General features: G+C 39.3%; 1 protein-coding gene and 1 pseudogene across 1 annotated transcript in view; both read left to right on the top strand.

The window, feature by feature from the left end:
* Positions 1-805, top strand: part of LOC111337350 (lysosome membrane protein 2) — a 13,664-nt gene extending 12,859 nt beyond the window's left edge. Inside the window, exon 13 of the mRNA XM_022943633.2 lies at positions 79-805. Within this exon, the coding sequence (XP_022799368.1) occupies positions 79-195 (117 nt within the window). The 3' untranslated portion in view covers positions 196-805. The remainder of the gene's footprint in view (positions 1-78) is intronic.
* A 1,823-nt stretch (positions 806-2,628) lies between these two features.
* Positions 2,629-7,856, top strand: LOC111337332 (cholesterol 24-hydroxylase-like; annotated as a pseudogene).
* The last annotated feature ends 3,038 nt before the right edge of the window (positions 7,857-10,894 follow it).

The following is a 10,894-nucleotide window of genomic DNA, read 5'->3' as shown; positions in this document are numbered from 1 at the left end:
ATCAAATATTTGACCCCATATTGTACTCAAATGTAATTCTTATTACTGTTAAACTGATTTTTTTTCTTTTCTTTTCAGGGTGAAGAAGACGGCACGGAGGATGAAGAAGGCGAAAAACATCCATTGTTAGATTCTACCAAGAAGACCTCTTTTTCGCACAAAACACACACAACACAACAAGGAGAAAGCACTTAAAACACATTGCCGCAATGAGATCTTCACCCTGTTCAAAATGTGCTTGCTAAATGGACGAAAATCGGTAGTGTACTTTATACTGGGTTCCAGACTACCTAGTTCTAAAAAAGTTGATAATATGTATTCTTAGACAAACAAACATAAAAACAAAGTAAAAACAAATTAAAACAAGAAAGAAAACAGATAAAGAAGAAAATGGAAGTTGGAAGGAAAAACAAATCCCAAGTTTTTCGTCGGACGTAACTGAAGATCTGTCGTTATTCTTTTTTACTTTGGTTGGTATATCTTAAGACTACTTCCTTTACCATCTTGGCTGTCTTTCTTGACTTGTATCTCAGTGGCGGATCCAGGGGGAGGGTCCGGGGGGATCCGGACCCCCTCTAACAGACCTGACGCTAACAACTTTGAAATTGAAATTCTTACATCGGTAGGATCGTATATCACTTTTTAACTAGCTGATCTTTTTAATGAATCCAAGGAAACGGTAAGCGACCAAGGAATTATAACGTGCAACCGCGACTGGTGGGAGGGGATGTGTGTGTGGGGGAGAAATAACTTGCCTCAAAAGAGTCCAACAGTCCTTTCTGAACCAAAATTTGGACCCCCCCCCCCCCCCAATAAAAAATTATTGGATCCGCCCCTGTATCTTATCACTTCTTTAGTATTTTTCTACCTTAATGAACTTTTATTATCCTGCCGAAACTTTTTGACAAAATTCTCAGTGGATCAGGCAGTTATCAGTTACGTTTTGTTCTGCATAAATTACGTAATGGCCTATTTTTAAGAGGAATCCATGCAATATTTAGCCGGAATTATATTTGGACTTTAAAGAGATTACGTAGAAATATCTTCGAGGTTCACGTTATGATCTTGAGGTATTGCAATTAAATTTTCAAATAACGTATTTCTTTACATTATACTCTTGTCGTTCTTTTAGCTTGCAAATAATAATTGTTCTCACTACCAGATAACATAAGCAATTCTTCTTACTGTGTGTCGTACGATTCTCCATTTCAAAAACGAGTGGGGAAGTGGGTCGAGAAACAAATCAAAGAATTGTGTCTCGAGTAACGATCCCAGACAAACTTGCGCGGCGAACTCGACCCACTCCCCCACTCGTTTTTGAAATGGAGAATTCTCATGATTTTGGTTCAGAGAAAATTGTATTAGATCCACAAATAAATCGCTGATTAATACTTTTTTCTTTATTCTCATCACTTGTCTGCTCGATGTTGTAAATATATGATGAGGAGAAATTTTCTGTCTTGGTCTTTCATAAGAGGTACCAGAGGGTATACAGGGTAAGAGGTTTTGCGTTGTGTACCCTACTATTTCAGAACGAAGTAGTGATTTACTGTATTTTATCCGAAACCGCAGAAACTCATAAAACTGACTCAGAGACAATTACGGATGACTTTATAAGCTAGTCTTGACCTGTTGATTTTCCGTCTGATTGTCCGTTTAGCACAAGGAACAGGCGCGGCGGTGTGCGCACTCCGATCGCAGTGCATTGTGGTAGCTTTAACTTCAATATGGCGGTAAAAGCAGCAGAAATCGGCTGGTTTTGATTAAGCATTCCGTAAAAGTTAGGCCGTTTCTGTTTCCTTTCACTATCGGTAATTATAATTTCATATATTCTGAATGTGTAGAAGTATTTTTCGCACTTATTTGTCGCGTATTCTATCGTTCTCAAGAACAAACGCAAGCACTGTTTTTCAGCATGTAATTTGAGACCAGTTTTCGAGAAGGTCAAATTCGTTGTAAATCGTAGTTTGAAGCCTTTCAAAGATTTCTATGGCCACTTTGATCCTTATTCAACAACTCTGACTAAACGCGCTCAATGCGCTGCAACGGTCCAAATCTTTTATACATCTTAAGTGGTGGTGTTTGAGACCCTTTTATAGAGCGAAAAGACCTATAGTTGCGTTTAGTGTGTTGCGTTACAAAGGGTTATTACTGCAAAGACATTTAATATATGTACTCAATCGTGTTGTAAATCTATAATCCTAAGTGAAGGAAAATTAACTTATTGCGAGTGTTGTGTTTTAGTCTTTCGAAACTATCAGCCTTTATTCCCTGTTAAATAACTCGCGTCTAAAAATATAAATTCTTACTTTTAAATTATTCATCCTGCCATCGGTTGTGAGTGTTACTGTTGCTAATGATTTGTGTCGAGATTCTTTTGGCAGATTGCAGTTTCGAATCTTTCTTAATAACGTCAGTTGCCTCCTAAGAACGAATTCGTCACGCAGGAATGACAGGAGTCGCGCAGGCCCGTCAAACCTTTTAACCTTCGAAGGAACGGCAACAGACAGTGGTCTCCACCAACCAAAGATGCAAGATGCAAATGACTCAATTTTTGTTAGACGACCATGAAGCAACGCGGTACAAGGATGAAGTCAAGGTTACCCCGCAGCGGGGGCTTGGAAGAAACGCAACTTCTGTTTCCGAACAACATGGCGACGATTGGTACTGTGTTCTTCTGGTCAGCAATCTCGATTGCAGCTTTACTTGCGATCCTCTTCTCGGTCTTTTCGATTTACGTGATTTACCTCCATTGGAAGTTCAGTCATTTACCTGGGCCAAAAAGGGACAGCTTTTTCTCCGGTAATTTGCCTCATATCAAGCGCGAGTTGGCGAAAGGACACATTTTTCCCGAATTGGTCATCGAACTCAACCGAATTCACGGTCCAATAATTCTCCTATGGATTTTTCATAAGCCAATCACATTCGTGTCAGATCCAGAACTCATCCGAAAATGTTTAATCACGCTTAACCTACCGAAAAATCCGTTTGGATACATAAACCTCGGATACCCGTTTGGTTATCGTATGATGGGGCATGGGTTAGTAACCCAAGTGGACCATGACGCGAGGCAGAAGCGAAGAGCACTCTTGAATCCAGCATTCCATCGAAGATACTTGATGATTTTGATGAATACGTTTAACGAAAGCTGCGACTTATTTCTGGAAAAGTTGGATAACATGGCTGACGGAACAACCATAGTGGACATGGCGGATGAGTTTGCACGAGTTACTCTGGATGTTATCGGAAAAGTGGGTAATTTATATAGTATATGTACATGCAGAAGGAATTGAAAAGGTTTCCATAGAACCTCATTCTATTCTTAACGTAAGTCTTACTCCCAAAGATAGTTTACTGTCTTAACCTTGACTGTCTTTTAATTGTCAAAAAGCTGTCCACACAGCATACAAAGTATGGGGTTTTATGAAAATCACGACAAGGAATCTTTTTCCTGGCTGCTCTGTAGGACAGAGTGGTGAATGAAAATTTCAGAAGATTGAATTGATGAATAAGTCAACTGATTCCTGTTTCAAAGGCTGCTCCCCTCAACCTAACCAACAGGTTTCAAAAAGTACTGCACGTGACTGGTGCTTAAATTAGTTTGGTTTAGCCTAGATGCATACAGCAGCATTTATAAGCAGTTCAACACAGGTACCTCAGGTTGCTCCATATTCCAGATTTTTTAGCTGAAACAGCCTCTAAAAGGTGATGCACATAATATTTCTAAGGCTTAACAAACATTTTCTTAAAACCAAACACAGGTTGCATTCAATGTTGATCTTGAAGCAGTCCAAAACACCAACAGTCCATTCCCATTAGATATTTTCAAATCTCTCAAAGGGATGCGAGACTGTTTTCAGATGCCATTTTGAAGGATATCTGTGACAACATTTCCTTATCAAAGGAGTGTGATTGAAGCAGGCAAATTTGTACGCGATTTTGGAAGGAAGGTAATTCTTGAACGTCAAGAAGCTATGTTACGAGGGGAAGATACACCTCCTGATATCCGTGCACATATCTTGGGTGTCAAAGCAAAGGAGCCAAGTATTACAATGGAAGATATGGTGGATGAGTTTTTCACATTTTTCATTGCAGGTGGGTGAATAGTTACCTTGATTATCCACTGGTTAACCTAAATATAAGTATTCATGTTCTCCATACTTTTTGTTACATTTCCTGTGGGAAATGGGAAGGGAATGACCAAGGGAATTAGCTTCCAAAAACTCATCAAATTTGTGACCATCTCGTATAGTCTTAATAACTTAGCATTTGATTCAGGGATGATACAGTCAGACAATTCAGATGCCAGATATTCCTATGGGATTCTGGGGATTAAAGGATAAAAGTACACATAGAAATTATATCAATCCAAGGGGAATGAACAGCCCATCTTAAAGATAACAGACAAGGTCTGTACTTAAGGCAAGTTGTCCATCCAGCTAAAGATTGTCCCGGTTTCCCTTGAATGGAGCAATTAGTAGTATCGCTACTCCCCCTTGGATGGAATGCTAGTCCATGCAACCATGCCAATCTATAACCCCACCCCCTCCTCCCTTAGTATTTGGTCAGGCTTCCTTTACAATTAGCCATTACCCATTTATATTCTTAAGTGGAGAGAGGTATGGTGAGAGTGAAGTATTTTGCTCAAGAACACAAACCGACCTGAAGTCCAACGCCCTAACCATCAGGCAACTGGGTTGCCCTTGCCTGAATGATAAATTAATAAGGGAACCATAAGGCCGAAACAAAATTTGAAAATATTTGGCTCTTTGCATTTACTGATAGCATCACTTAAAGCATTCCACATTTTGGAAGCATTTTCAGGAAAGCCACTTATGGGCGATATAGGAGGGGGGGGCATTGGAGCCTATTAGAAACCGCAAAACCGTAGAAAAAATCATCCAAAACCGAAAAACCGAAATAAAAATCGATCAAAACCGAAAACCGCATCCAAAACCGTCAAAACCGATACATTTTCACATCCCAATAATTAAAACCCTGATCGATCCGATACAGTGGTGACAAAGGGAGCATACAAAGTAAAGTACACCAATTTCATTACAGCATTTGGAACAGACGCTCGTGGTAATTAGTCGTGATCTTCCTCACCGATCGCGAATTTCCAATTTATCATGGGTGTAGATATCACGTATTCTAAGTGTATACGGACTGTAAGTCTTCTTTAAGTCTGTATCGTCCTAAACGAGCAAGGTGTATGCACAGCGCGGAAATTGGGAGCGCCGAGGGCGCCCCAAACTAGGGAGCTCTGGGAGTATGCTACCCCAGAAAATTTTGAAATTTAGGGTCTTGGAAATGCCATTTCGAACTATTTCCGCGGAACTTTTTTGTAATTAAATGCGACGGAAAATGCAGTGGTTAGTTGTTTATTTTACCCATCTCTAGAGTTTTAAAGCTAAAAGGGTTGGTTGCTTCCTAAACTATCTAGAGAGTTAACAAGTTTGAGAAACCAAAGACAGTTTCTTGTCGTTTATGGATTAATGAAAAGGCACTGGAAAAACAAACACACACGCTAGTATAATCCGAAATTTAAAATAGGTCCTATTTTATGGTAGCTATGACAAATGCTATGAGGGAATAAAAAAATTTATATGTATTTCCAGATTTCAGCTATACGTACGGGTGTAGCGCGTATATGGACGCTACGCCCCTCTATAGGATAGAGCGATTAAGCTATTGTAATGTAAATAATGACATTGGTATGATTGACTTACCAAACACTGTTTTTATGCTTGTGCAAGCTTCTCTCTTCCTCTTTTACTTTGCATCTAAACTTGTTTTTCTTTCTGAAATTCTTGCCGCCTTTCCCCTCTTCGTAAAAAACGCAATGCACAATTGCTTCTTAAGGTCCTTGACCTTCTTCCGTTACCGGCGCGTATGGCACGATGGAAGACATGCTCGCAAACTGATCGACCTTGACCTAAATGCTCTACATTGCAAGGTCAAAGTCCTGGGCGTCATTCAAGACGCGTGAACCCCCTGGGGATCCCTGCGATTTATCACACATTCCTCTCAATAACATTTGCGTTTAGCGGCTATTTGAGATCGATGGAGGCGTGTGATTGCCGCTCAGATCAAAAAGAAACCGAAACCCAAATAGGTCAAATATGAAAATTGAAAACCGCACCGGATATCAAATAGGAAAACCCGTTAGTATTTTTCGCGAAAACCGAAAGCCAAATGCATAAAAACGGAAAATCCGCAAACCACAGTGAATACCAAAACCGAAAAACCGACATTTTTAAGCACAAAAACCGCAAAACCGATCTTAACAATAGCCAAAACCGCAAAACCGAAAACCCCAATGGCCCCCTCCTACAGCAGTTTGAGTTGAGTCTCTGTCCTGGTCAAGATGAGATAAGATACGTGGAGAATTTGACCCTGAGGCCTAAAGGGGGATTGCTTTGTACACTCAAACGAAGGCACGAAACCTAGATTAAAAGGGAGCCAAAGAAATCCCAACTGTTTTAAAGAGCAACATGCACATATAATACAACATAGGTAGAAAAACAGTTTAAAAACCTTAATAGAGAGGGAGGTCTTCAGTTACAAAGTCAAATTGAGCTTTTTTTGATGCCATTTCTTCATGTATTTTCTCCAGCATTTTGTACTCTGACAATTCTCTATTCTTCATTCACTGAGACTTTCTTACATGTTTCTTTTTTTTTCTCATTTTTGCTCAGCTATACTGATTCGTCTATCAGCTATTATAGTGTTATCCCCACAAGAATGAAAGCTAAGTGACAACAGGGAAACACAGTAGCAAAAAGCTCCACTAGCTAGGGAACATTTCATTGTGGCTCCCTGGTTTTACACACAAGTTTTACTCTCCTCTATCTTTTAAATGGACAGTGCCTTGAGGAAAGAATTATTGGTGGTTAAGCCTTAGCACAATAATTGCATTTTGAAAGAAATTTCCCAACCATAACTGTTCACTCAAGTTCAACTCAGTAACAAAACCCTCTCATTCCTGTGCTTTCAACACTCACCAAACCTGTACCTCGAGGATTACCCACCCTCTACCCCAAGGGTCATCCACTCACTACCCCAAAAGTAACCCACTGTCTACCGCAGAGAATTTTATTTTAATTGTAGCAGGAGGCAATTCTGAGTATTGATCAGGCACCACAGCTAGTGAAATTCAGCTTAAAAAAGCCCCTTGGACAGCATGTTATCCCAGAAGTAATTGAAATGTACAGGGTGTCAAGCGAGTCCTATATTCCTATAAAATCATATTTTTTCAGACTTGTCCTATAAACTCCTGTAGATTGAGGAAAAAACCTACATTTTCCTATATTTTAAGCCTTTTTTCATAAAATATTTAAAAAGAAATATTTAGAAAAAAGAAGTAAACATTGTATTGGCGTTCAAAATCCACAATCCAGGAGATTTTTAGCGGTTTTTTAATTTTTTAATTTTTTAATTATAGACTAGTGAGCAGCACTTCTGCGAACAGTAGTTGTAAAACTTGTTGTATTTTCCTATGCGTTTCGTCTAACTGTCGTAGACTTCTTCAGGGAGTTTTACAAGTGTGACTAAACGCCTGTATTTATAAGCCAAAGTTACAGGGGCCGATGACCGTAAAGGCTTGGCCGGACTAAATTTCTCACAAATTTTTCACAACTTCGCCTGTTCCTAGGCGACAGAAAGAAATGGATCCTTTAAAGGTCAAGAATGTGTCACTCTTTGAAAAGGAAACAGCCCTTAACGAAAGAGAGAAGCTAAGAGAAAAGCTGGAAGGAGTTGGCCAGCTCCTTATTGACGGAAACAGCAAGCTGAAGAGTTCAGTCAAAGGCAGTGATAGAGTTGGCATAAGTGCAGCGGAAATAATGATATAAACTGCTTCAGGGTTATCACAGAAGCTTAACTTAATGCAGAGATGTCTGAGATAAGAGGGAAGCAGAGAAATGTCGAGTGTCAAAAGCGGAAGCTAATTGAAAAAAGCTCAGGGGAAGTTTCAGTTCCTACGAAGAAGGCCAGGGTGTGTCGGCCTCGGTACCAAAGCAAGCATCAAAGAAGAAGAGCGAGAAGAAATCTAACGTCAATAAGACAACCACAGCGACCTAAAAGCCGTGGTGATGGCCTTGCTCACGAAAGAATTTCCAAATGCTTCAGCTTAACTTGTAATACCGTGAGTTCATTCAGAACAGTGACTTGTGTTGCGTTATTTGGCCTTATTTGTTGTAACCTAAGTGTTTTTGCATCACATCAATTTCCTTGCTTGTTACTTGCATTCACATAAGTGTCAATACTGAGTTTTGGACTCAAACCAGTTGATATTGTCAACCATTGTTGAACTGAAAGGGATTTCAGATTGCTCTTGTTATTGATCTCACACGCCAAAGAAGTTATTGTCAGTAAGATGACGTTATGATTCCAGAAAAAAACTGATTGTTATTTTTGACTTGGAAAGACATGTTTGAAACCAACAAAGCATCTTTCTTTTCTTGACTTTTTATTTGGTAACATATTAAATCCGTACATCTAGAGTGTCTAAAAGGTAAAGAACTTTAGATTGGTTCTATAAGTTGCTGTCAGATTGGTCCTATATTTTTGCCGTTTTGGCGGGCTTTGTCCTATATTTTTAGGTCGTCGAGTCCTATATTCCTATATTTTTGGACCCCTAAAGCCCTTGACACCCTGAATGTAACTTATCCCTATACTCCATACAGTATTCAGCAAACAGGTATTGTGAATGCTCCAACATAAAAAAAAAAAATATTTGTAACTAGTAAAATAGTAAAAGAAAACTATATTTCCCCTTTGTTACCCTACTTTTAGCCAAACAAAACAACCATAACTATCCAATGTCATATGAAAAAATGCGTCATGACCTCAGGCCAAATATTAATACCGTAAAAACCCGAAGGTAAGTCGCATCCGCAAATAAGCCACACCCTGATTTAGCAGCTCAAATTCTGGAAAAAGTTTTTTTGAAGAAATTTTAAAGAAATCTAAAGTCGAGTCTTGAGAAGCCTTCATCCACTGTTCATCGAATGTGAACTCACTATTAACATTGCAAAGGAAAATAATTCAGTCTTACCCAAAATTTTAGCACTTTAATATAATGAACATCGTTTCTACCAACTTTGACACATGAATGATCTTTTACTGGTGTTTGTTGACAGGAATTTCTTCATTTAACATAGTTTTTCCATAGATTTTTGCATCTTACAACAGCAACGTGAGTAAAACATTCGAAGCTTAGTAACCAGGCATTAGGTCGGACGCGTTACACCTTTTCCAAATGTTCCCGCAAATAAGCCACACCCCCTAATTTCTAGCGACGATTTTTGGAAAAAAGGTGCGGCTTATCCGCGGGCTTTTACGGTATTTTCCGGTCCGGCCCTCCCACACAGTCAAAAAGTACATCTTACGTATCACAGAAGTCAGTAGAGCCATCATACATTGGTCGACTGCTTCCAGAACTGCAGTTGTAGCTTCTGCTGCATTCTGTCGACATCATTCGCCTTAGGGAGTGAATGAGTTGCCAGACGAACAAAATTAGCATATTGAGTGTTTCTTTGTTTTGGATCAAATTATCCCGTAAACCGGAACAGAAGGGAAGTAGTAACGGCGACAACCACAAGCGTACCAAAACAACAAAACATTATCCGCATAGGACGAATCATACGGAAAACAGCAATTCTGTAAATTTATCAAAGTACAAAGCATTCTTCCGTCGTCGATAGAGGTTGTAATATGGGAATCATTCCACCAAAGCACCCAAAGGCACGACAACAGCTGCTTAAGGTTACTTTCCACCTTCAGAGGCCAAAAAAATCGCTTTTTCTTTTATTGGACTAGAGTGAAGTTGGACATTTTACTAACGTTTACAAAAAAGAAAAATTTAAAAATCTCAAAATTAAAAGCTTCTGACTTATTTAGGAAAACGTATTTTCAAAGAATAGTTGATAAAGCAGGAAGGTATCATAATCTCGTAAATGGGCGAACCTCTGGGGGAATATTAGCGGGAATTTCATGTTATTTGCATATTTTGTTTACATCGCGCACTTGACAAAATTCACACGTGGACGTTCTCTGCTAATGGAAAGTCTTTTCTCATGGAAAAAAATCATAAATCAAAATTAAAGAGGAGTCCTTGGGCAAAGAAAAAGGAAAAAAACAGGCCCAAAGGAGAGAGAAATGGCACAGGAACAAAAGAACAGTGGTGGCAACTCCTCTCCACGCTGGCATCCAATACTACTAATAATATTAATAATAATAATAAACGAATATTTATCCCGGATAGCCCTTCAGTACCAAGTACTGTTATCAACGGGGTCCTGCTGTTAAAAAAATATTTAACATAATTATAACAAAAATAAGACTAAACAAAAATATTTAAGACATGCACTAGCCTAAAACCGTTAAAAACTACAATAAAAATCACAAGTAAAAATCGTCCAGGGCTTTCTTAAATAAAACTTTGGAATTAATGTTTCTCAAACGTAATGGCAATTAATTAATTGTATAGTGGTTTAGTTGGATTTGCTTTTGAACTTCATATATTCATTGTATACATACGTTAGTTGACCACTCCCCATGGCGGCTTTTCAGGGCCAATTCCCACCCATCCCACCCCAGGGGAAGACATCCACGACACAGTAATCTCGAGCGTGGGAAATTAACGTCTCCTACCCCTAACCTGCGGTTTATTCGTCCTTATCCGAGAAGACTAGAATATCTATCCGTTTCTTGAATATAGAAAGGTAGCAAATTCTCCTCACTTATTTTAAGACCCCCGGCCGGGGCTCGAACCCTAGACCTCCCGCACAACACAATCCGGGGCTCTAACCAACTGAGCTAACCGGGAGGCGGTTAGCTCAAGGTCTCACAAGGACTGAGACCTCCCGCTCGGTTAATAAGAACTATT

The sequence above is a fragment of the Stylophora pistillata genome, chromosome 9 (genome assembly GCF_964205215.1).
Source record: "Stylophora pistillata chromosome 9, jaStyPist1.2, whole genome shotgun sequence".
NCBI classification, from domain to species: Eukaryota; Metazoa; Cnidaria; class Anthozoa; order Scleractinia; family Pocilloporidae; genus Stylophora; species Stylophora pistillata.
The sequence above is the reverse complement of the archived record's forward strand: the minus strand, read 5'-3'. Positions and strand labels throughout refer to the sequence as shown.